We start from the raw sequence: 27664 nt of genomic DNA, 5'->3' as shown, positions 1-27664 counted from the left end.
GGTGACTGTGAAGGCTGTTTTGTAGGCCTAGTGTCTGTACTGGTATTGTGGGTTTTTATTTTAAATATTTCATTATGTTAAAAGTGTTTTTAGACCCAACCAAACACATTGGTTGGACAATATTCTTAACACCTCTAGAGATAATAATATTAAATAATATGTTGCATTTCGCAAATCTGTTGTTTGCTTCATCAATTTTAAAATTCTTCCAAATGTGGGAAGCAATTATCAAGAATTTATCACTAATTAGTCTATAAACAACAACTTATGGTAGCCCTACTTCTACATTCCTGTAATAAACTAATTCACTTTCACTTATTATTTACAAATAAAACAAGTTTAATCATTCACATTAAGTGATGTGTTGGTACTTCACGTCGAATGTCGGTTCCGCCGTTTCCTGTTTCCTGGTAAAAGAACGGAGAACCGATGGTGAAATGTCGGTACCGGTACATTTGACATAGACATAGACATAGACATAGACATAGACTTTATTTGCACAAAACATTCCATACATGTCATAACATTTAGAATAGGTGCATTGTCAAAATTAAATCCATACATAAAATATTTAACATTAAAACTTTTAACTTAAAATTAAACACTTAAAAAAAAAATTCTAAATTGTAGTTCTGTAAAAATCTTCAATTAAGTAAAAAGCCTTGTCAATAAGAAAATTATCTATTGTATCTTTAAATTTGGTTTTGCTTAATGACTTATAGCATGGCGGAAGCACATTGTACAATCTCAGCCCAGCGTACAATGGAGATTTTTCATATAGGGTCAAACGGTGTCTGGGGAGTCTAAATATATTTTCATTTCGGGTTTCATACCTGTGATTAAAATGCATTGTTTCTGGTAGCTCATTTTTAACTGAATGTATGTAATTTAATAATTCTAGAATATACAACCCCGTTAATGTATGAATTCTTAAATTTTGAAAATGTTTCTTACAAGAACTGCGTGGATGAGAGTTGGTAATAATACGAATAATACGTTTTTGTAACCTGAATAAAGTTTTAATACCAGTAGCTTGTCCCCATAAAATTATGCCATATCTTAACACTGACTCCACATAAGCATGATAAACTACTTTAAGTGTCTCAATAGAAACACAGTCCCTTAAATGTATGAATAAAGATGATATCGACCTAATTTTGTTACGTAAATAATTCAAATGTGAATCCCATTTAACTGCGTCATCTACGTAAACCCCTAAGAATTTATGAGCTTCAACTAAATTAAAGGAACAGTTTTCCATATTTTTGTGTCTAGTAGAAAATTTAATAATATTTGTTTTTTCAACATTAAGTTTTAACCCATTTTCTAAAAACCATTGCTCCATGTCCTCCGATTGCTCCGTTGCTCCTTTGTGTCCGATAGTGCCGAAAAATTACCAATATTGCCACGATCGCACAAGATGACAGTGACATAACCCTGATCCCGGGAAACGATTATGACGTCGACATGGCTGCAAGAGATGTTCATGATTTTGCCGCAATCGTGGACGACGATGAAGACGTTTCCGTGACCGCGGGAGTTCATGATGTTGTCTACACGGCCGCGGTAGATGTTCGTGGTTTTGCTGCGATCGCAGGAGACACGTCTACACGATGATGTTTCTGTGACTGCGGGAGTCAATGATGATGTTAACACACTTCTGCTACATTATACAGGGTGTTTCAGAATTTGTGTCGGATATTTTAGGGTATTGTTCTTGGGTAAGAAACAAAGACTGGGACGGGTGGCGTCGTCCTGTAATCCAGCTACTAGGAGGTCACGAATTGTGGATATTTATAGGCATGCACTGTGGATGCGATACTCCCTGGTGTGGATTAACGTCCGCACGGGTGAGTACTACGACTATCTGCAGTGCTATCCTGATAATTAGACCAATTCGTAATTACCAAGGCAAAAATGTGGTTTCGGATTCCACTATAAATTGTAGGTCCCCTAGTTGCCATTAGCTGTATGGGCTAAATTAACAGCTGTGTCTAAGAAATGTCGGCCTTAGTCACTAACAAGACTACAAGATCGCGCCACTCATCCTACACTCATCTCCATTCATACTTGGCTTAAAATACCTACTTTGTATGGTCGCCATTTCATAGAACAGTATTAACAGATTAATCCAAATATCATATTTAATTTAAAGTCCTTAGTTACTCAGCCGCCATTTTGTTTTTTTTTGCTTATTAATTGTTTTCTCAAAAGTGGTAAGAGATACAAAATTGAAACTTTGCAAAAACATTAATGACATCTAGACAAAGCTACAAAAAAATTATGAACATTTTTAAAATTCATAAGACAAAACGGCGGCCATTTAAAATTTGGTTTCTTAAATAACTCAAAAACCGTTGAGTTAAATAAAAAATTACAAGGATAACTTTTTTAAGAAAACTTAATTACAAATCGATTGACACCTTAATCTTTAAGATTGGAGGAATATTAACTGAGATATGGCAGCTTTAGTAATACGTGACTGCTGGAGGTTAAATGTAGTGCATGCCGAGGCATGTGGCCTAAGTCTGCCACAACAATGCAACAGTCTCCGTCTGCTTTGCAAGTTATTTTTAAAGGATTTTGGATTATTTCATTTTATTTTATATTTATTTAGCGCTATTTATGTTGCTTCTATATTTCCATAGTTTTTAAAAAACAAAGTCAAATTAAGAACTGTATGAATTAAATAATCTTGTAACTTGTAACTACAGTAGAACCTTGATAAGAAGATTCTCAAAGGTATTATAAATAACAATTGTTATCAAGGTTGACTTCTTATCGAGGTTTGCAATAATATGTGTTTAGGGTAAAATAATTTCAAGGAGATTTGAAAATGATCCTTGTTATCGAGGGCCTTGTTATAGAAGTTCTACTTTATTATTAAGGTTATTAATAAGCAACCTCAGGTGAAGAAAAGATGGTTTTTAAAGTACAGTAGGCTCCCTCTAGTCCGGCTTCGGTTGGATCGGCCGCCGGATGGTCCGGCCTGGTCTCAAGGGGGGGACAAGTCATATTGTCGCGGGCGAATGACCTTCGACAGGATTCAACTTGAATGTTTAGTTTCCGGCCATAAGTAAACAATTCATGTCAGTTTAGTTGACGGGTGCTTCTATGGGTGAATTGTTGCATATTACCTATGTAAAACTATGTTACATAACCTCAAAAGTACCAAAAACATTTAACCCTTTCGGTGCTAGACATTTTTTTGAATTTTGTTTGAAAAGTGCTAGCATTTTTTACAAGAATTATCCGAAAAGTGCTAGGGTAAAAATTGCGTTTTTGCAGACTTTTGCTAAAATAACCATATTTTGCTTGTTATATAAGATAATGACTTGGAATTTGTTTTGTTTTGTTAAGTATAAAATTATCTATTACAATATGTATGTTTATGGATATTACAAAAAAAAATTATTATCTATGTATGTATGTAGTTTACAAAAAAAAAAAAAAAATTATAAAAAATCAAATTTCAAACTTGAAAACATTATTGAAAACCAAAACTGTTGATATCAAATGCATTTTTTCCTAAAAGTATACTTTATAATGAAGTAATCCTGAAAATTTCATATACATTAGTTTATTTTTACAAGAGTTATAAAAATAATTTGAAAATCATTACCTGAACGTACAAAAGCCTGGCGAGTGAGAGGCTGGCTGCTTTGCTGTCGGTCACAAAAAATAACACAAACATTCTGTCTTACTAAGTCTATGAAGGCTCTAGGCCTAGAAACTCATTATTTGAAAAACATATTTACACTATTTACAGGGTTTTTTCATGTCTTATTGACAAACATGGGACACAAGGCATTCTGCATGTACCCCCGCCTCACAACGCACACACACGGTCCGGGATCTCCTTTTTTTCCCCTCTGGATTGTTGGTTCCTGAGCAATGTTTACAGATCTTTTCTTTCTTCTCAGGAAGTTTTCTGAGTCCAAAAACATTCTGTGGGCCATCTCCGTCACCCCCGATGGTCGCAGGAACACATTTTGTCGCTAACCACTCGTTCGATAGGTCTTCAACGACTTCCCTCATGAAGTCCGCTCTTTCCTTTCTGCCATTTGTTGTGTTTAGTTTGTAAAGGATATATGCATTCAATATCATACGGCCAATGACATTGAAGATAACTTTTTTTACATGCTTCATAGTTCTTCGCTCATCTAAATACACGTAGAGCATTTGATCTGTCGAGTCTATTCCACCCATGCCTCTATTGTACTGAAATTGAAGTTTTGTTTTATTTTTTACAATCAATCTACCACATCTTCTTATTGAGTATCTTACTGTTGTTGCATGACTATCAGTGGATAAAAGAATGAATTGTGAAGCATTAGTGGGTTTTTCTCTGAAAGCCATCATTAGCAGAGGCCCTTTCCTAACGTACTTCTTCTGGCCTACAGCATATCTCCCTAAAAGCTGTCTAGGGATACCCACCCTGTCTTTTCTTATTGTACCAGTAAGCCATGTCTGGTTCTCATACAGGGTTTTAGCAAGGGAAATGAAAGTAAAAAAATTGTCTAAGTAAAGATGGTGCCCTTTGTTCAGACATCCCGCCATTCTCATCAATGTCATTACGACGTTAGAGGCTAAACCTGTTTCCACAACTCTTTCATTTTCTTCATTTCTCTGTGCTCCTTTATAAGGGTAAAACTGAACACAATATTTGGTGACTGAGTCGCAAAGAACCCACAACTTTATTCCCCATTTGTGGTGCTTCTTTTTGGGGAGGTATTGAGTCAAGGAAACACGTTTTTTTGTACCCACCAGGGATTCGTCGACAGATAATGCCTGAGAAGGGTAGTAATATAGTTTGAAAAGTCTGTTAGCGTGGTCAATTATTGGCTGAAACCTGCTACAAGGGTCATACCCAGGCTCCCCTAATTTAGGTAAGTTACGAACATCCACAATATGAAAAAATTTTAAAATCAATTGGAAACGATCACGGGGCATCATTTTTGAAAAAAAAGGTGTGGCTTGGCTGAAATGAGTGTCCCAGTAACTCTTGATACTAGGCTTACGTATCAGTCCCATATTTATGATAATGGCCAAAAAGGCTTTCATCTCGACAACGGTAACATTTACCCACCTACTTATTCGGCTGAATGGGGACAAACCATGCTGCTCCCTTGCAATGTAGTCTGCGGCATATTGATTGGTTGCACGGACAAATGTTTCGAGTAAGGTGGTAGTAAAAAACAAACTAAAATAGGAAAGGGGCCTAGAGTTTACTGGTGGACAATGTTTGGGCCCACAAATTTCGGAAAACTGAAATGGGTGGTTATACGGCTCATCACTGCCTTCTTCTACTTCATCCCAAGAGTTATCGTCATTTTCAGGATCTTGTCCAGGTGTATTTATAGGGACATTCCTACCTCTACCTCTATTTCCTCTAGGCCTGCTGCCCCTAGACCCTCTATTGCCCCTAGACCCTCTTCTATTAGATCCTGAGCCTCTTGCCGGCATAGGCCTAGTCGGTTGTAAAGGCTCATCTGCCTCAGACTCGGAACTATCATGAGCTGGAATTCTGCTTTCAAACAAAGGCGAACGTGTGTTACCTCTAGGCCTATATGATGTGCAAGGTTGAGGGTCATCTGGGTTGAACGAAGGATCCTCGTCGGTATCATCAACCACAGAAGCACTAGAGTCAGAGTCCAAACTACTAACATCGTAGTTGTTTTCTTCGTCACTTTCATCAAAATCAATATTTAGTCCCGCTTCCCTAGCAAAACTTGCGAGCGTATTTTCACTAACAGGTGAATTAGATCGTAAATTACTCATAATTTATTACATAAAAGCATAAAACAATAATTCACATAACCGAATAATAATAAACATCAACAGAAAACCGAACTGAGTCAGAAACAATAATAACAAACAGAGTAACTAACAACAACAACAGCTGTCCTCTGCTACGGCGTAGTAGTCAACAGACGTCGCGGCGGCCACGGCCCTCTGTATTTCAAAGCTCTAAATATGACACTTGTACTATATAAAGTGTCAAAATGTATACTATATTCTGAAAGGATATTTATTTACCTTGAATTTAATGCAACTTGCGTTTCAATATTTAAAAAAACAGCGCTACAATAAAGAAAGTTCTGAACAACGATATATCGTTCCTTAGCACTTTTCGGGAATTAGACGAGGAACGATATATCGTTCCTTAGCACTTTTCGGGAATTAGACGAGGAACGATATATCGTTCCATAGCACCGAAAGGGTTAATAAATAGTTTTTCTTCAGTCTAATATGTTGAAATGCAGGTATAATTAAATATTTTGGACCATTTTTTATGTGGTAGGTTCCCCCATTATTGTTCTTGAAACACCATGGTTTATTTGACAAAAAGAAATTAAAGCAAACCAAGAAATAGCCATCCTTAGCTTCAAGGTCAAGCTATCTGCTTGCACTGACAATCATCTGCTCTTTACACAACTGATGTCTGCTGTGCGCTTTCTATCACACAACAGTTTGTGATTGGGTGATTAGTCCATGACAACTTGTTGAATGTGTGGATGAAGAAAAACCAAAGAAAGAATAGAAGAACAAAGAACAAAGAATAAGCGGTATTTTACGTCATCCATTGTTATCTTTATCCTATTTTACGACTGTCGTTATTATCTTTAAGACTAAGTACTTAAGTTTATACTAAGTACTTAGTACTTAGTAGTAAGTTTAGACTAAGTAAGTATTTTATGCTGTTTTATGAGTTATTTAATGTTTTTTTATCGACATTCTTCTACATGTTCTGAAACAACATGTAGTAGTAGCCTATGCTGAATACAGTAGCAGTAGCTTGCAGTACTAGACTTTCTATTGTTCTGTTCTTTACGTGATTTATTGCTGTACGCACAGTGTTGTGTAATTTTTGTTTTACTTGAGTAAGCGTGATTTTAAACGTTACAGTTTTTATTACTGAACCAAGGTTGATGACTTAACATATCACGATTGCGCAATACTATTACTTGTAATTTGATTATGTAAAATGCACTAAATCCGGTTACTCCGGCCGTTTTGTAATCCGGCCAGTGGTCCGGTCCCGAGGTGGCCGAATTAGAGGGAGTCTACTGTAGAATAGTGTAATAATTTTGTTGAGTCCAAATAAATAATTTATTTGATCCAGTCTTTATTAAGCTTGCCTCTGGTTCTGTCTTCTGCTTGAAGATGGTGGAGCAATTTGTGTCGATGTTTGCACCACTCTATCAGCTGACGATAGTGACGACAACTTAACCAACTAACAGTGAAATAATCATACTATAGCCTACTATTGATAATATTTCATGATAAATATGCCCTTTCAAATAGTCTTAAGTAAAAAATAATCATCATGGTTGACAATTTTAATTTTGTAAATAAAATATAACCAGTTAACTTGCTACCGAAGGTATCGGTACCGACATTTCACCATCGATTCTCGGTCCCAGTACTTTTCCCAAGAACCGGTAGAACCGTCATTTGACGTTAAGTACCGACCCATCACTATTTAGTATACAGTAATTAGAAACCTGTGTGTTGGCAAGGCTGATTTAGACAGTTACTGTACAGTAACTTCTGTCTGAAGAGGTCCTCTTGTAGGGACAAAACACTAAACAAATTTGATTGTGAACTTGTTGTGTCAACTGACTGGAATACATTTCTTGTGAAACCATTCTTTCTTTTAAAATACATTAACAATTATTGGTTTTACCATAGGGTATAAACACAATCCTGTGTAATCCAACACTAGTAGAATGGAACGTAGATATATAGAGGCCATTATCTGCCCTAGATACATCATAGTTTTGTAATTTGAATGGTAAAAAGAAGGTTGCCAGTTCAATCCTGAGAAAAGCTAGAAGCTTTTTGAAAATAATTAACTTTTGCTTTATGTTCCTTTTCAGGGAAAACTTCCTTTGACAGGAATCAGTATTAATAAACTAGAAGATACAGAAAACTACAAAAATGCATTTGAAATTGCAGGTAAGATTATTTCATAGGTTTATTATTTCAAAATTGCCTATTGTATTTTATTGTATTGTATTTTTATTGTAGTTTATAAAAAAACATTGAAAGTTAGGAGAAAAGGTAGAAAGTTGTCAACAACTAGTGTAAAATTATAACATAACACTAGCAGCTAGCCCGTCGTACAAACAGCAATAAAGTAGTCCATTAAAACGGAATATAATTTAGAACAGCTAGTTTACACGCCTAAAGAAAAATTCTGGCAGTTTTAATAAGGAAAATCATTTTGTAAACTAATACCTTGGATGTGAGATTGGCGGTCGATTCACACATAGGTTTAAAGTACAGTAGCTACCTACGTTAACACCTTCCATATGCATATTATCACTTAGCGTACCTTATTTTACCTCAGTGGCCACTGAAACCTTAAGAGGATTTTGGCCTCCCAATCTCATCCCTTGCCTCTGCAAATGTTGATCCCAGTCTGGAGAAGTCTTTCATTGGTTGGTCCTCCAAGTGGTCGTCTTACTTGTGTTACTCTTTGGAATACATTTTAAAAAGTTAAAGTATCTTCTCTCCTTCACGCATAGCCTGTCCATTAGAGCCTTTTACTTCTGGAAAGTAGGGATGGTCAAGTCTCGAAATTTCGGGAAATTTTCGGGAAATTTTAAATCTCGTTACACGAGACGAGATTTCTTTTTGGCCGAGATTTTTATCAAGACGAGAATTAAAAAAAAAAAAAAAAAAAAAAAAAAATTAAAAACGCCTGCAGAAAGTCAATGCAATACCCGCAATACAGGAGCGTGTTGTAGTTGCGTTTCCTTTGCAAAGGCGTTCTTATTTAATTAATTCTTTAAATGTAAATATTACTTTAATTATTTTAATAATATTACTTTAATAACATTTGAGAAGTTTTGTTAAGTGTAAGCAGTGTGAGGAATGTTTTATTACTATAAAAAGTCAAAACAAGTAACTATTTTATAAAAATTAATATTGCTTTTATTTTATGATTTATTTTATCTTAGGATAAGTTGAACTCTATCCTAACTGATATCGCTATGTTTCCTAATCGTAGGCATTTTTATTAAGTTAGGCGTGATTAATAAAAAAATGTTATGCTGATGTTTTTTAATAAAAGATTGTAAATATTCTTGCCTATTATCATTATTTTTGTATTTAAACAGTCATCTAACAATGTTACAAAATCAGGTAAAAATTTTGAACGTGCATTTCCCGTTGTGTATGAGAAGGGAAATCCCGTCTCGATCTCGTCTCGAAATTTTATGAGAAATAAAAAATCTTGTCTCGTCTCGTCTCGAACTAAAAATCCAATCTCGTCCATCCCTACTGGAAAGCAGCCATATATGTTAAACATTCCTCGTAGCTCTCTGTTCTTTCGTATCTCAACCTCTAGGCCATAATGAAATGCTATTGAATTTCATAAAACCAACTTGTGACGAAACCTTCCCGATTGGAACACCCCCCACCATCGCGCCATCCTGAACGGGGCTCTCATGGCGTGTCATCAGTCTCTTATCTTGAGGGAACACCATTACCACAACAATACGGAGAGCCATCGGCCTAGGTGGTGGAGTGGATAGCGTACCGGGCTAAAGAACTGATGGTAGGCGGATCGAATCCCACTGGTGGCACTGACTTTTTGTCAAAGATTTAGCTTAGAATGCGATTACTTCTTGTACATCTTTTGTTAGAATTTGAGGCATTTATAATTTAATTTTATGAACAGAACTATTTTTTTTTATTAGTAAACCTTTATTTGATTTTTTCATCATCAGCAAGTTTGGTTAGGTTATGACAGTTGAATTAAATTAAATTTAAATTTAACCTACAAACAATACGTTTTGACAGCGACAGTGATAGAGGTAACAATTTGCCGCGAACTATGCTGATGCGACGGTATAATTCGGAAGCGTACGGCACGGCGCGTTGGAGGGGGGGAGAGGTTCTAATCGGGAAGGCCTTGTTAACTTGTGTAGTTGAATCAGCTGGCAAAACTCATTAATTCCTTTTAAATATGAATACTTATAAGGTTAACATGTAGGAAACTCTAGAGCCACTGGGGCGAAGCCCAAAAGGATTTTTGAGATAAAATTATGTCTATATATTTATCGGGAATGTGAGCTATCATCTTACCAAATTTCAACCCAATCCAACCAGTAGTTAATGCGTGATTGAACTTCAAGCAAATGTGGTGAAATAGAGTAGTATGAATGTAAATTAAGATACCTGGGCCCTATATATCTTCCTCTTACCACTACAAAATCACTCACATTTCCTGTCGTTGTTCAACTCTACTGGAAAGAAGCTAACTACCTGGTCAAAGTGCACAATAATATCACAGCCAGCTTTTATGTTATTTAATATGTCTAATTAATATATAGTGAACAGAGAAATAATTATACATCCGGACTTATTCTGATTCGTAAAAGAAACTATATTTAGCAAAATTGAATTCAAAAATTAATTGTATAAATTTGGAATATTAATTACCAGACCAAGACCACTTGGTGAACCTAATAAATTACATAATTAGTAATTAATTTGTCCTAGCCTACACCTTTCCCCAGCCCCTACTGAATTATCTAGTCATAGTCTTAATCCTAGTACTTATCCGAACGTTGATGCACCGCTGGAGGTTCACACGACACTACTCTACTCCGTCGTTCCTTGGCGCGCGTGCCTGCTTCGGTGAGATTGACTTTACGCGTTGCACTTGTGTTCTTGTAACGAGTCGCTACACAAACAAACAAATACACAAACTTTCACATTTATAATATTACAGTAGTATGAAGTATGATTTGAGAATTCAACTAACAAATTATCTGTTAAATACCAAAGAATTACACAATGTCATAGCATAGTAACTTTAAGGGCAGTTTGTGGTTTGGTATGTTCAATCCAGAAACTTCTCAACGAGGGAGTAAAGAGCTTTTGTCCTCTAATTTGTATTATTCACAAAAATTACACGGACGCGTTGCAGAAAGTCAACAGTCCCGGAAGGTCAAATAATTTATACCTGTGCCGCTAGGTAAAAAACTACAATGTTTGCAGTGTCTGTAGATCAAAAATCCCAGTAAGTCAAATAGTACAGTCCGGGCTAAAAACGGGACGCGTTGCAGAAAGTCAACAGTCCCGGAAGGTCAAATAATTTATACCTGTGCCGCTAGGTCAAAAACTACAATGTTTGCAGTGTCTGTAGATCAAAAATCCCAGTAAGTCAAATAGTACAGTCCGAGCTAAAAACGTGGTCTATGTTAAAGCAATTGACTTATTGGGAATTTGACCTAATGCAAAAGCAGTTTTAATATAACGAAATAAGATAAAATATAAGTTCAGTTTCGCTGAGTCAACAGTGCCGGAAGGTCAAAAGTATAATCTGTTAAAAACAACGATAGTCCTCTCGACGCAAGACTTCAATAATTTTGCGTTTTGGTGTACTTAAAGTTGTGCTAAAATTTTGAAAATTGGCACAGAGCTTCTTGGTTAGTCCTACTCGATGACTATTTTGTTGGAACTTTAAACTATTTAACGATCTAATTAATAAAAATTGATATGTATGGTGAAATAGTTGTAAATCATGATTTCTAACATGAAAAAGTTAGCATGCGAGATTTTGTTTTGTTTTTGGGTTAGAGAGGTTTTGTCTGTGACAAAGTTGTAGCCAAAAGTGTGATGCGTAAAATATATTTTTTTGAATTTTTTACAATCAGTGGTTCAATAGATAACTTGGGTTGAAGAGGACGGCAAATTTAGCATTTTGCAACGCATGGAAAGAACTACATCGTACGATGCGACTGCTGAGTGGACTTTTAATTTACAGTTCTAAGAACAAGAAAAAGATGAATATACAGATCACCAATACATTCATATTATTTATAAAACATCTTTCTGTATTACCAGCTTACATTTTTCACTTATAAGAATACATCATAAACAGGGTGTTAAAAATAAGCGGGGAGATACTTTACCTAGTAATTCCTTGGGTCAAAATAAACAGAAAATCAAGGATAACATTTTTTCCGAAATCGTTTTGTTAACCAGATATTCACCATTTTGTATTTTTTACATACAAATATTTATCTTTGCACTTTTCCAACCGATGTTTATGAAACTTGGTATGTATGTTAAGGTAGGAGAGACCCATGTTAAAAAAAAAGATTCATCTCGATTAACCCTAAAATTTCAAAATTTAACACTTAACTACAATATAATATACTTTACTACACCACAATATTTACGTATCACCAGAAATCTTTAACAAAATAAAACGTTAACATTTTTAAAATCCAAAGTAAATCAATATAATCTTTCTTTTTTGAAAAAAATATTTAAAAAAAAGGCAATGGTAAAATAACGACAGGCGAGTTTCGAACTGGGCGTTTCAGGTTTGAATCTAGGAGGATTTAACATTAATTAGGTAACATTAATGTTTAATCCTCCTAGGTTTGAACTGATTGAGAGGAATACATGAAACCGAAGGGGAGAGGTAGCAACAAGTGCACTAGTATTTACTAGTGTCCAATTACATGGATTTAACCAAAACCTTTTCTATTTCACTTATTTTCAGCTGTTAAATTTCAAACGATACGTTTTAGCGACTTATCATCATCATCGTTTGAGTTTGGGTTTGCGGCAATGTATTTATATGAATAAAACCTTTAATTTGATACCAAACTTGACCTCTGCTGCTATTAATTGGCTGTTTGCACTATTAATTAACAGCTGTGTCTAAGGATTATGTCGGCCTTAGTCACAAACAGGACAACAAGATCGCTCCACTCATCCCACACTCATCTCCATTCATACTTGGCTTAAAATGCATACATTTGTATGGTTGCCATTTCAAAGCAACATGGCTACATTATCGATCATAGATATAATAACCATTATGAATTAGCATTATTCGGTGTAGAGTTTGAGACCATTGTCTTTAAATTTCAACACAAAAAAGTTTTGTTAATAAATAGTTTAGTTTGTTCGTATTTTTCCGCCTACAGCCCACTCATCACACACTCATCTCCATTCTTTAAGGAATGTAGATGCAATTCTAAGACTAATTTACTTTTTGCGATTTTGCTCTAAACTTACTCGTTTAGGAGCTACATGATGTAAAATGTACACCGGAAGTCATTTTTCCATAGGCTGTACTCCTAAACGAGTGGGTTTATCGAAAAAATGTCAAGGCTAAAAAAGTTTTTAAATTGCATATTCTATCCAAAAACATGATAAAAAAACTAAAATCATATTTTTAACTGCCACAAAAAATAAATTTAAAGTTTTCTCTAATTCTTACCGTTTCCGATTTCCCAATGGTGGCCTCCTTGAGTTGATCACCCTGTATATATGAATTTGAACGGATGGTGTTTTTGGCCTCTAGGGACCTCAAAACGAAAAATTTAATCGGTCCCGGGTCCAGGTGTTACCATAAGTACTACGGTAATAGCTTATTCCCAATATGGGAAATTCGCCAAAAACCTAATAGTTATATAGAACAATATTACATTCAACCAGCTGTTAGTTAAAACAAATTATATGGGACTAAAACAAATCAATGAGAACAAAGATTCATTTAAAAAATCATTTGAACATCCTACTATTTTACTATGCATATTTAATTAATCTGCCATCCTCATACCTAAGAATTGAATGTATCAATGGTCAGCATTAACATAGTATAAATAGGTCAACTCTAAATATGTCTTTAAATTTGTTTCCAAATGCTGAATTTGTGTCACAAATGCTGAATGTTTACAGCTGTTATGTTAAGCAAATTATATTGTACTAAAAGCTAGCTTAAGAAGGTTAGCGTCGGCTGCTAGACTTTTTAAAAATTAAAACTTAATTTCTAAAAAAACTGGGACCCTTAATTATAATTATGGCTTTGACATTCCCTAGTTCTCAAAATTATCTTTCTTTCAACACAAAAATAATGAAAATCCGTCGACTGGTTGATTCAGAATGTGAAAAACCCCCATTTACGTTTTAATAATATATATGATAGTTTGGACAGGTTTCAACCCTTCCGAGGCGTAATACATTTACACAGTTGATGTGTAGACTACATTATAACTCATAAAATAGTTCTAAAATTAAATGGGTCTCCTTTTACAAACGTATATAATAACCAGAAATTTTCAGATCGTCCTTGCGTGTATTTCATGCCACAAATTTTGACGAAAGGCTTTTCATTACATAAACTATACCTATTTACAGTGTTGACCAAACAGTTGGCAAGAAGCATTAATAGATAACTGTGTACCAAATATGATAATTTTAGCTCTATTCTAATTATGACAAAACACGAAGTAACTAAAAGCGAGTTTTGTTGGTGTAGTAAGCGTTGCAGGAGGTCTACTTTACACTGAATCGACGTTCACTTTTATTGCTTTTGATCTTCCGGCACTGTTGACTCAGCGAAACTGAACTTGTATTTTACCGTATTTCGTTATATTAAAACTGCTGTTGCATTAGGTCAAATTCCCAATAAGTCAATTGCTTTAACATAGACCACGTTTTTAGCTCGGACTGTATTATTTGACTTACTGGGACTTTTGATCTACAGACACTGCAAACATTGTAGTTTTTGACCTAGCGGCACAGGTATAAATTATTTGATCTTCCGGGACTGTTGACTTCCAGCAACATTCCCAATTACACAACTGTATCCACTGCCGCAGGTCCCATGATAGAGAGGATAGTAGCTGTGTGTCAGGCGAAGGAGGACCAGCAGACTTGGGTGGAGCTGATCCGTCAACAGATCCGCAACATCAGAGTGTCATCACCAGCACCCTCCCTGCGACCCCAGCCTCCTCCGCACACCTCAGTAAGTCACAAGAGCACCCCATACTCTAGACTAACAGCGTACTTCGCTAGACTGGTCCGTCGTGGTGTCATCACCAGGAGACTGTTGAAACGATTGTTGTACAGCGAGTTTCTCAAAGTCAACACCGAGTTTGTGTGCAGACGACGGAGAGAACGCAGGAGTCACCGTGTGGAGTGTGTCATCTACCCGCAAGAAGCAGTTAGGACTTGGGTGACAGAGAGTTCGGATAGTGAGAGTATTTATAGTGGTAGGGAAACTAAATCTGAAGAGTGTACGAGGAGTGAAGCCAGCAGCTGTTTAGGATACATCAATGGGCCTTACCGTAGCACTCTGACTATCAGTAGACCAGTGGCCGCTGGCTGCAACGACTTAACACAGATAGACGGCTCTACGACCTTGCCGAGGACTCTGGCTCATTCGTCTTTGAGAAGTCACTACCAGAGTTTGCCGGCTCTCGACAAACCTGACTTCTTGGAACCTTCACATTCCTCTTGCCTTGAACTTCCCCCGAGTCCGATTAGGATTATGGAAGCAAAAGAGAACTCACCGGAGAGAGTTCGCCCTCTTCACAGGAGTTTTAGCTACCACTTTGTGCAAGGGAAAAGTTCTATGAGTAGTCACCGCTCGACTGACTCGGGCCTCGCGGATATCTTGGCTTCTCCAGAACTTATTACCCCGGCGCCCGAGAACTCACTACCTGCGGAGTCTGAGGGCTCGGGGAACTACGAGGCCCAGTGTTTGTGTTCTTCGCCGTTCGGATCAACCCCTAGAACATCCCCACAGCCTACAAGCTCTTCCTCTACCCCCACCTACCGCTCAGCCATGTACGCTCACTGGTGTCTCAAAATGAGGATTCCTGCAGCCGCTGTGACGCAGCCACCAGGCAAGCACACACGCTCTAACTTGGCTTTGGTGTGAATAACCTCGAGTTTGTGTGTGTTTGCTTGGTTGGTTTAGCTAATGAATGGCATGCTTCATCTGTCACAATACAGCATATCTCACTCGACAGAATCATCTTAGTTAGTGTTTTGGAGTGTTTTTGTTAAAAATCACAGTCATTATTTTCATGTACTTGTGACGTCTTGTTAGTAACAATAACCACAGCAAAGGCTTATTAGAATTATACATCGAATTCATAAACATTCATTCTGAACATTAAAAGGGTATCTACATGTTACATTGTGTGTAGAATCTTGAACAATTTGATGCAAGTGTGGGTGCACAGTTTGTACATTTGGTTGATTCATGTAATGGTGTAGTTATCTGAAAAATTCTAGATACTGTAAATACAAGAAGTCGAGTGTTTGGATTTTTTTAGCTTTTAAGTTAATTTACATATTTCAATAACATATGAGATTTAGAAAGGTTTTACCTACGTGACTGTCAAAGTATCAAAAGAAACAAATGAAAATATACTTATTGTTCATTAATTTATTCCAAATCATTTTGTTTATCTGCATATGGTTTAGGCCTATATCACTCCAATTGTTTCTTATTACTATATGACACTTTTTACCAGTCTTCTTATATTTAAATTAAGTAATCCAGGGACTATTCTTGAAATTTCAGATGATTATTAGGTCATCGAATCCAATAATGACAGTAAAATCCCTCATATGGGTTGAGTTTGGTACCACGCTGATGTCAAAACTTGAAACAGTTGAAAAGGTTGAAATTGGTAAAGGAGAAGGAACAAGGTGCATCGGATAAAAAAATATAAGGGTTAGAAAAACCATAACTGAATTTAAAATACAAGTAATGCATGTTGAGACATCAAAAGAGGACACGACAAACAGTCTTCAATCATCCAAGGAGGCGGCATTCCCGAGAATTAACAAGGTGGTTTCCACTTTGATGAAACTAAATATTTAGTGTGCTACTTTCACCTTTATTTTTATCTGATGATACCAACTACCCAGGACTCGTCAGGTTCGAAGTCATACACACACCCTACACTCATTACACAGAATCTTCTCAGAAAATCAAGTCCGGCGTTTCACGGAACCCAAACAACCCCCCCGCTTCTTCAGAGTAGATCCTATTTTCTATTTTCGTCCCAGGTCAAAAGTTAAACTACGTGCCTCAGCTATGTTCTTATTCTTTGTAAATTTTTTAGCCTATGACATTGATATTTTAGTATTTTAATTGTATATATTTATATTTTCAAACTACAATATTTTGAATCTGTGGAATTGAATCTAATGATCTTGTATGGTTTTACAGATGATCAGCGGGAGTAGCCCCAGCCGTCCTTGGAGTGTTTCCTCATTGCGCCCCTCACCCCCTATGCGTTTTAGAGATGAGAAGTCTAGCCGCAAGAAAACTAGTAAGTTTAAAATTACTTTTTTTATAGATCTGTTGGACGACAAATTTACTTCATTAATAAGCTACGTTTTATCTTATCAATCTACTTATTTAGGTTTTATATCACAAGTTGTGTTAAGTGAGTAAAAATTTAAAGAGTGTTAATAATTTGTCCAGCCAGTTTTATAGTTGAAGTAAGAGAATAGATTTAAAAAAATGTATTCAAAATTACTACGTGCATGAAACAACTGAATTGAATTTAAAGATTTTCTACAAATTGCACGCTCATTCTTCCCGTATGTGGACGAAATGAAGGTAATGAATAAGGCTGACCTGGTAGTAGTAAGGCAACCAGAGTGACCAGACTACACTGTAGTTCTCTAGGTTGGCACACAAAGGACTTAGCCTACACTGGGTCGAGACATGGATGCTCAAACAGTGTCTTGCAGAGCAGGAGATCATTTCGAGCATGTCTGAGGTCTTGGTGGAGATGTGGTGAATGTGCGGTCCAAACTTAAATGACAAGTCAACAAAACACCATGGCCTCTTTTGGTTAGACTTCCAGAACAGGCTGCCATCTAGGAAATATTCAATATCCAGAGAATTTTGTTTTATGCTAAAATTCATAAACTTGTTCTTGGTGGGATTAACATCATATTATCTGATAGGACAAATTGATATAGGCTAGAGTTTACAGCAGTATAAAATATTGTAAAAAATATTGTATTATGCTTGTTATTAACTTTAACTTTTTATTGCAGGTGAAAGAGGGTTTGCTGAAGACGCTCAGATTCTGAACGTGATTGAAGCTTATTGCACATCCGCCAAGACGAGATACACTGTCAACTCAGGTATGTAACACAGCTTTAGTAGTTTATAATTAGCGGCTTTATCATAACGCATTTAACCATTGAAGTATGTTAACGGCAACACTAACCTTTTCACTTTAACTAACAAGATATCTATGTTGAAAATTCAAAGGAAAGTAAATAAAAGAAACGTCTTATAACACTTAAAACATATATTTGCGCTTATACTGTTACTCACAAGACGGTAAATATACAAAAAAGATGGTAAGTGGTGATCGATTTCGATTGGACACTCCAATCATCATCAGACCCAATAGGCGAATGACAAGAATCTTAATGGCGTCCCTACTTATACCCTATTTGCTACCGGAAGCACCGGCCAGTACATTTTTATAAGTACAACTGGAATCAAAATGTATTTGTTCATTAATCAACTTATTTCTATTTTTACATTTTTCCTTATAAATATACAATTCTTCCCAAGCATTCATTACGTATCCTTTCTTACAATTCTTTAAAATATCTACACTATCCTCCATTTTTCCTAGTGAGTGGCCATTTTGTAACAGGTGTTGTGCGACATTTGATCTTTCCGGTTTGTTGGGGGTAGCGGATTTTTATCCCCTTGGAATTTTACCCCCTGGGCAAACGTGACGTCACAAACCAGGGGGTAAAATTCCGGCCGCGAACTTTTGAGTTTCGCGACATCAGCTCGATGGATTAAACGCGGAATTAAACATATATTCTCACGGTTGTGAGTTTAATTAGAACACATCAAATTATAAAAACCTAGAATGTACGGCCCGGATTTTTACCCCCCGGAATTTTACCCCCCGGATTTTTACCCCCGGAATTTTACCCTCGGAATTTTACCTCCCGGAATTTTACGCCCCGGAATTTTACCCCCCGGAATTTTACGCCCCGGAATTTTACCCCCTGACCAGATATAAATTAGTGAGAATGATAAATTATCGTCATTCAGTTTTAATTTAATGGTACACATTTTATTATTAAGTAGTGATGGGCGGATCCAAGAAAATGTCGGTACCGGATCCGGATCCGGATCTTGAAAAATTCGGATCCGGATCTTCGGATCCGGATCCAGATACACACTGTCATAAGGGCGGGTTAAAAAAAACGTAATTAACAGAATGCCAATTTAAATCATACTTTTATTATTTTTTATCACGAAGCATCAGGTGAGATTAAAATACTAACGGGATATTTTTGAGACAAAATTATAGGCCGTTAGCTTATCATCCAGGTACAGAACTAAAAACTAGAGGTGTGAAGATAACCGAAAAATCTGGTCCGATTCAGTTCGGAAAGATACATGCCATTGCCATATATGTTATTTATTTGTATCAAGAGACAAAAACTGAAACATGGCCTTGCCATATAAATTATTTGCACCAAGAGACAAACACTAAGACATGACCTTGCCATATAAGTTATTTGAATTAAGAGACAAACACTGAGACATGGCCTTGCCATATAAGTTATTTGCATCAAAAGACAAACACTGTGTCATAACCTTGCCATATAAGTTATTTGCATCAAGAGACAAATACTGAGTCATGGCCTTGCCATATAAGTTATTTGCATCAAAAGACAAACACTGAGTCATGGCCTTGCCATATAAGTTATTTGCATCAAAAGACAAACACTGAGATATGGCCTTGCCATATAAGTTATTTGCATCAAGAGACAAATGCTGAGACATGGCCTAGCCATATAAGTTATTTGCATCAAGATGCAAACACTGAGACATGGCCTTGCCATATAAGTTGTTTGCGTCAAGAGACAAACACTCGGGGAAAAAACGGTCTTGTACATAGATACAGACAGCTTTGTGTTAGTAAAAAAATCTGGAAAAAATCGGGGTTGTACAGTGATACAGCCAGATTTGTGTTGGTAAAAAATCGGAGTTGTAGAGTGATACCTACAGCTTTTTGTGTTAGTAAAAAATTGTGGTTGTAGAGTGATACAGACAGCTTTGTGCTAGTAAACAAATCGGGGTTGTACAGTGATACAGATAGCTTTGTGCTAGTAAAAATATTTGGGGTTGTAGAGTGATACAGACAGCTTTTTGTGTTAGTAAAAAATCGGGGTTGTACAGTGATACAGACAGATTCGTGTTAGTAAAAAAATCGGTGTTGTACATTGATACAGACAGCTTTGTGTTTAGTAATCAAATCGGTTTTGTAGAGTGATACAGACAGTTTTGTGTTAGTAAAAAAATCGGTGTTGTACAGTGATACAGACAGCTTTGTGTTGGTAAAAAATCGGGGTTGTACAGTGATACAGACAGCTTTGTGTTTAGTAAACAAATCGGGGTTGTACAGTGATACAGACAGCTTTGTGCTAGTAAAAACATTCGGGGTTGTAGATTGATACAGACAGCTTTGTGTTTGTAAAAAAATCGGGGTTGTACAGTGATACAGACAGCTTTGTGTTAGTAAAAAAAACGGTGTTGTGCAGTGATACAGACAGCTTTGTGTTTAGTAATCAAATCGGTTTTGTACAGTGATGCAGACAGCTTTTTGTGTTAGTAAAAAATCGGGGTTGTACAGTGATACAGACAGATTCGTGTTAGTAAAAAAATCGGTGTTGTACAGTGATACAGACAGCTTTGTGTTTAGTAAACAAATCGGGGTTGTACAGTGATACAGACAGATTTGTGTTAGTAAAAAAATCGGTGTTGTACAGTGATACAGACAGCTTTGTGTTTAGTAATCAAATCGGTTTTGTACAGTGATGCAGACAGCTTTTTGTGTTGGTAAAAAATCGGGGTTGTACAGTGATACAGACAGCTTTGTGTTTAGTAAACAAATCGGGGTTGTACAGTGATACAGACAGCTTTGTGCTAGTAAAAACATTCGGGGTTGTAGATTGATACAGACAGCTTTGTGTTTGTAAAAAAATCGGGGTTGTACAGTGATACAGACAGCTTTGTGTTAGTAAAAAAAACGGTGTTGTACAGTGATACATACAGCTTTGTGTTTAGTAAACAAATCGGGGTTGTACAGAGATACAGACAGCTTTGTGCTAGTAAAAACATTCGGGGTTGTAGAGTGATACAGACAGTTTTGTTTTAGTAAAAAAATCGGTGTTGTACAGTGATACAGACAGCTTTTTGTGTTAGTAAAAAATCTGGATTGTACAGTGATACAGACAGCTTTGTGTTAGTAAAAAAAATCGGTGTTGTACAGTGATACAGACAGCTTTGTGTTGGAAAAAAAAATCGGGGTTGTACAGTGATACAGACAGCTTTGTGTTAGGAAAAAATCGGGAAAAAATTTTTAAAAATCGGATCCATCAAAACCGGATCCAGCCCAAGATCCGGAATTTTTTGGATCCGATCCGGTGCCGGTTCTAGCTCGGATCCGGCGGATCCGGTAGTCCGATATCCGGATCCGACCATTACTATTATTAGAACACTTAATTTATATATTTAATCTTAATTTATATCTTAAATCTATCTTAATTTATATATTTATATTAATATAATTTATATTTTGAGATTCAAGTGTCAGGATTCGATCTTTGAAGCCAACTGTTGGTTAATATGATCAAAATAAAACAGCGAATTCTGTTTACTTAGTTGAGATTACAAAATAAATAAATAAAGATAGGCTACTAAATAATGAAATGTTTACAATTAATTAAAAAAAGAAATAAGAAAATCAATCATTCAATTTCTAAAATCAGCCAGGGGGTAAAATTCCGGGGGGTAAAATTCCGGGGGTAAAAATCCGGCCCGCACATCTTCAGTTGCCTAAACGCTAGTTATATGGACAGGGGGTAAAATTCCGGTTTTTATCGCTAATCTAATTAATCACGCTCTGACTATTTTCATTAGACTTCCAAATCCGCGGGGGTAAAATTCCGGCCGCGAACAAACTTTTGGCCACTCAGGTTACTACGTCATAGTGACGTCATCTTTGCCCAGGGGGATAAAATTCCGGCGACCCGTTTGTTGTTCCTCCACGCAGATATGTGGTTTTTGAAGCGGTTAACGAAGTTCACAGTCTGTCCAATGTAGAAGCTATCACAATCGTTACAATTGATTTTATAGATGCCCAAAGCGTCGAATTTGTTGAAATCTTCTATTTTCGGATGCAGTATTTTACTGATGGTGTTCTGAGTCCTGTAGGCTATTGAAACTCCGTATTTCTTGAGTTTGTTAGCAGTCCTTTGTGTTGTAGTCCCCGTGTAGCTAAATGTGATATATCTGGTGTTTCCTCTTTTATTTCTTCTAATGTTGTTCTGCTGTGTAGTGTATTCTGCCTATCGATTTTCCTCCTCGTCTTCCTTGCAATGTCCTCTATCATCTTGGTTCGAAATCCATTAACTTGAGCGATCTTCTTAATGGTGTCTAGTTCTTTCTTCCTATTGGCTTGGCTAAGTGGGATCTTATAGGCTAGGAACAGCATAGATCTAAAGGCTGCGGACTTGTGGATTGTCGGATGGATAGACTTGCTGTTGATTGTAGTGTCCGTTTGCGTAGGTTTCCTGTAGATGTCAAACTCTATCTTGCTGTCTTTTCTCTCTAATGTGAGGTCCAGGAAGTTGATCTTTTTGTTTTTTTCAAACTCGTTGGTAAAGGTGAGGTTCGAGTGGTGGCTGTTCTGCATCATCGTTTCGTGCTCTTGCTCCTGGGCTTGTCTGAAGATAACGAGAATGTCTTCTACATATCTAACATACAGTTTTACATCATGATTCTTTCTTAAATTCTTTAACATTTCTTTTTCCTGATGCTGTAAAAATATTTCTGACAAAATTGCCGAAAGTGGACTTCCCATAGCTAAACCATCTGTTTATTCGTAAAATCTATTATTAAATCTAAAATAATTTTGTTTCAAAACAGTCACAAGCAATTTTACAATCTGATTGACATTAAAAATTAATGAAATGACAAGTCACACTTTGCTTTAATTCAAAGCAAAACTATGGACAAAGTGTCAATGCTCGAATAATCCAGCCAGGTAGTCTAAGTGATAATACAGCAACGCTCAAGGCATAGCCTGAAGTAATGGGTTAAACGGTTCCGGGCTGGAGCCTAGCGATGTAAGGGTTGTAGCAGAATTGAATGATCAAATATTAAAAATAGCCTAGCATCCTTGGATGTGAATTTCATGTACTCAAAATAAACAAATGTTACACTAATTTAGAAAGAGTGTATTGTGCGTTTAAAAATGTTGACAAGAGATATTTTTGAGAAATAATAACTTATCTCATGAGTGCAAATATGTTCCAAAACAAAGTGTTGGTTATGAAAGTTATTTAAAGTAGATACAAGTTTTAGAGGTTTTAGTGATGTCTATAAAAAGCATGATGTCTAAGTAAATTATATTTGAATTATGTGATAGTATGTGTTGGTTGTGGTCACAGTTTCTAAGTTTTAAACAGCTCAGTTAATCATGCGTGACATAAATTAAGTATAGGGTAGAAATAGTTTAACATAAAATGTAATGACATAAAATGATAACAAAGTGTAATGACGATTCTATATGTGATTTGTCAAAACATTTTGACAAACTGTATGTGCAGAACCTCTTAAGTAAATTAGGGATGGACGGGATTGAATTTTTAGTTCGGGACGGGACGGGACGGGATTTTTTCCTGTGCATAAAAAGAAAGTCTCGAGTATTGCAGTTACCAAAAAAGACAAACAAAATCAATTTATACCATTTGTGGCACTATCTATTAAAACCAAAAAATGGTTTGGTTACAACAATTTACAGGTACCTATAGAAACAATGACTCGCGGTCACGGCGTCTTCGTCATTATGACTCGCGGTCACGACGCGATCGTCGGTATCACTCCCGCGGTCACGGCGCGATCGTCGGTATGACTCCGCGGTCACGGGATGATCGCCGGTATGACTCCGCGGTCACGGAATGATCGTCGGTATGACTCTGCGGCCACGGCGCGATCATCGTTATGACTCCGTGGTCACAGGGTAATCGTCGGTATCACTCCGCGGTCACGGCACGATCATTGGTATGACTCCGCGGTTACGGGGTGATCGACGGTATGACTCGGGATCACGGCATGGTAAACGGTATGACTCGCGATCACGGGGTGATCGTCGGTATGACTCTGCGGTCACGGCGTGATCGTCGGTATGACTCGCGGTCTCGGCGGGATCGTCGGTATGACTCCGCTGTCACTGCGCGATCGTCGGAATGACTTCGCCTCCTGCGTTCGCGGAACATCTCTCGCGATAGCGGCGTTATCGTCACTCGCGAAGCGCCAAAATCCCGTCCCGAAAAATTCCCAAATCAAATGTAATCCCGTCCCGAAAATTTCCCGAAATTTCGGGACCCGTCTATCCCTAAAGTAAATAGATCCGGGCCCTGGGCGGATACAAGAGGTTTTAGGTTTGTTAGGGGTGCAAGGAAGAGTTTTTCGCAATGAAGGAGGGGGGGGGGGTTCAAATACCTCTCAGACCCATAGCATGTCACATATACAGGCTTGAGTATGTTTATTGGACATGTTGAACTTTTATTTCTTACCTTTAAGTTTTTCCACACCTAAAACCTGAAAAGAGTTCCAACCTATAGACTCTTTCAAAATTTGTTAACCCCAAATGACGTCAATTCTGGACCCAAATGTTTGTCATTGGGCTGTTAATTACAAAAGCTAACGAGATTTGATAGTAACGAGACCAGGATTTAGACCATTCCTTGCAAAAACTGTAAAGAAAATAAATAAGTTAAAAACGCAATAAGAAAAAAATTAATAAAAGCGAACGAAATATGGCTAAGTTTTTGGTGTCGGGGATAATAATCTGTTATTAAATACGTGCAAAAGTCTTCAGTGGTGTTGGCTGTGTTTTTTTTGTTTTTTTTTTTGGAAGAGGAGTCTTTTTAGCAGTCAACCTTTAAGTTGTAGTACCTAGAGGTAAAATAAGTATTCTAGATCGTCATTCCAAAATCCAAAGAAAATTTTGTGTTGAATGATAAGATAAGCTATAAATGGTACTAGCTATGCAGTGATGCAAGTGTCAGTGATTCGTTGTTGGTATGTTGGTAGTGTTGAACCCAGTGTCTCCACCCCATCTGTTCAACTCCATGCATCGAGTGCAGACCTGGTTTTTGGAGTGAGATATCAACGCTGTCATGTTTGTAGTATTGTAGTCGAGTATCATAATGCTTCTGCTGAACAATTACCTGTACAGAAGCTATAAGAAGGTCGAGTCTTACCCATATATTTTTGTAAACTTAACTAGCTTGTGCATTTTACATTTTATTGATAAACATTGAGGTAGTTGGCAGATCAATTTCAGTCTAGTCCAAGCTTCTCGGGTAAAAACAATTCTTAATGGTTTATCATATGAGTACGAAGCTTGACTTAATTGCTCACTTACCTCACTAAATTCTAACTGCTTCAGTTTATAGTTGTTTCTACTTCAATAATAAAAACCTGTATTCCTCTTCTGGAGTCAATATTCATAGCAATATCTGAAAGGTTCAAATGAAACAAAATCTATAAAATTGAGCTGGTCCATTTTATTTTCATCACATATCTCTGTTGTGCTACTGAAGCTTCTAATTAAAGAGTCTATAATTCTATTACATGGGCTGCTTTTATTCAGCAGCTGAATCATTATCTTTTCTTTATCCCATGATTGGTTTTGTTACACTTATTCTTCTGCTACGTACTTCTTCTTCAATACTTTCTCACAATTATTTAAATTTAACATTTCTTGCAATACTTGCAAACAGAAGTAAAAAAAAATGATTATTTGCAATTCAAAACTTCCACATGTATTTTGTGTGCATTGTTTGGTTGAAAGAAGTTGCAGCTCTATGGGTAAAATATGTAAACAACTTAAAAATTCAACCTTCTTATAGTTGCATGCAATTCATGTATGAAAATGCATACTCAATGAGTAGACTTTCAACAATTCATCGTCTTTACCTACCAACTTAGCCTATACAACATAATAAGTTATTTTGACCCACACAAATTGTTATTGTTACCAGTGTTCTAAGTCAAAGTGTGCCAAGTTTCTGTGCCTTAAAGTGACAGAGTGCATATAAATCAAGATTATATATTTGTATGTATTAGAAGATGAATCTTGTACAGCTGAATCGGAAAATTATTTTATAAAATGATATTATGCTTAGTTATAAATAATCTATAGTGTAGTTTGTATTTTTACAATGATCTGCTGTTATTGAAACTATCTAAATTTACCAATTGTTAAAAAAAGTCTAGAAAAAGCTATGATAGAAAAATATAAAGCATTGAAATGTTAGTTAAAATTATTTTTTAGTTATGATTTGCTATTATCCACAAAATATGTTTAAAATAAGTGATGTATCAAAAGTAAATCTTGAATCTGGAATCCATCAAATGTCAAGAAACGATTCGGTTTTGAGAGTTTATCGACCAAATTTGAGGATTGGTTGCTGATTGTTCATCTTATTCCTGCTCAATCATTCAAAATAACCTAATTCATATTGCATATTATGTACAGAATGGTGTCAATGTTGCTGCTTATTGCCAGTGTTACCAAATTCAATGCTTTTGTTCAAGGCAGTAATTAATAAATGGAATCTGAATAGAGATCTTAAAAAAAAGTCTTCTGTCTTTCAGGTGGAATTTTTAATAATTGATTTTTTTAACAGAAACTGTACAGTATTATCAAGATTGTTAGAAAAATTGGTGAACAGTTTTAAAAACAGTTATAAATTTTGGAATTGGTTCAAAATTAAGCAAAACTAATAAAAATTGTTTTTTGAAGCTAATTTTTTATTCATTTTATAAAAAGACTTCTACTATCCAAGAATCGAAACCCTGAATGTTGCCATTTATATTTAAAATACTCAAAACCTTATTTTGGTTAGAATTTTTTCAAAGTGATGGACGACCACTAAAAAAAACTCCATCTAAGAGCATGTTAAGTATTTGTAATTTTTATATGCCCATTTAAAAGTACAAAAGTGTAAGTTTGGTAAAGAGCAGGAAAAATATATTTTTATGGCTATATAATATTGCATTACAGAATCTCAAATATATACCTGTTTATTATAGATGAAATAATGAAAATCAAACCTTTGTTGAGGATTTTTATGGCTATTTTTTAGATACTTGTTCAATACCTAGTCATGATACTTATTATCAAAGTAAAATTTACAACATTCAATAATTGTTTGTAATATTATTTTATAGTGAGCAAGTTAGTCAACATGGGTTTTGTTTGTTTTATACTCACTAAATAATTATGTAAGTTTTAAATGTAATTTTATAATTTTGTAAGCTTGTAAAAGGTCAAATGTATTATTTACATTTTATTTAAGATTTAAGGTGGCATGGTGGTCATTGAGAATCTCATTTAATAGTTATTGAGTTTTTTGTTCAATCTCAAATAGCTTTTTACGGTAATTCTACCACATAATGTATTAAGACAATTACATATGTTTATAAGGGGTTGTTGGTTAGTTAACATACTTTTATTTACACTATAAGAGACATATATTATGTTGTTTGTAAAATGACTGAATACATTTATGTTTAAAATATTATATATTTATGAAATTAAAATTATTGCTTAATAAATTGAAGGTGTTTTCCTGAACCTATTCTTTTGTATTAGTCTGCCTATTCCAATAATCTGAGATTCCAGTTAAAGGTTACAACTTACAACGTTACAACTAATTTATTGAAATTAACAACTTAAAAATATGTATCTACTACCTTCTTTGCAAGAACTAGTTACTGTAACTTACATTTCATTTTGTTAAATGA

General features: G+C 35.9%; 1 protein-coding gene across 4 annotated transcripts in view; it reads left to right on the top strand.

The window, feature by feature from the left end:
• LOC128999453 (rho guanine nucleotide exchange factor 7-like) overlaps positions 1 to 27664 on the top strand; it is a 69178-nt gene that overhangs the window by 29712 nt on the left and 11802 nt on the right. For 3 of the 4 annotated variants that reach the window (XM_054425986.1, XM_054425985.1, XM_054425987.1), the window contains exons 8-11: positions 7884 to 7962; positions 14643 to 14788; positions 17012 to 17114; positions 17854 to 17943. In XM_054425986.1, coding sequence (XP_054281961.1) covers positions 7884 to 7962; positions 14643 to 14788; positions 17012 to 17114; positions 17854 to 17943 — 418 coding nt within the window. Of the gene's footprint in view, positions 1 to 7883; positions 7963 to 14642; positions 14789 to 17011; positions 17115 to 17853; positions 17944 to 24943; positions 27454 to 27664 lie in introns of those variants that run through there. The other variant, XM_054425988.1, reaches the window with a different exon arrangement.

This window comes from Macrosteles quadrilineatus, unplaced genomic scaffold (assembly GCF_028750875.1).
Source record: "Macrosteles quadrilineatus isolate MER2022 unplaced genomic scaffold, UCM_ALF_1.0 Scaffold_8__2_contigs__length_117827958, whole genome shotgun sequence".
Lineage (NCBI taxonomy): Eukaryota > Metazoa > Arthropoda > Insecta > Hemiptera > Cicadellidae > Macrosteles > Macrosteles quadrilineatus.
Note: the sequence above shows the minus strand (reverse complement) of the source record. Positions and strands in the feature narration are given on the sequence as shown.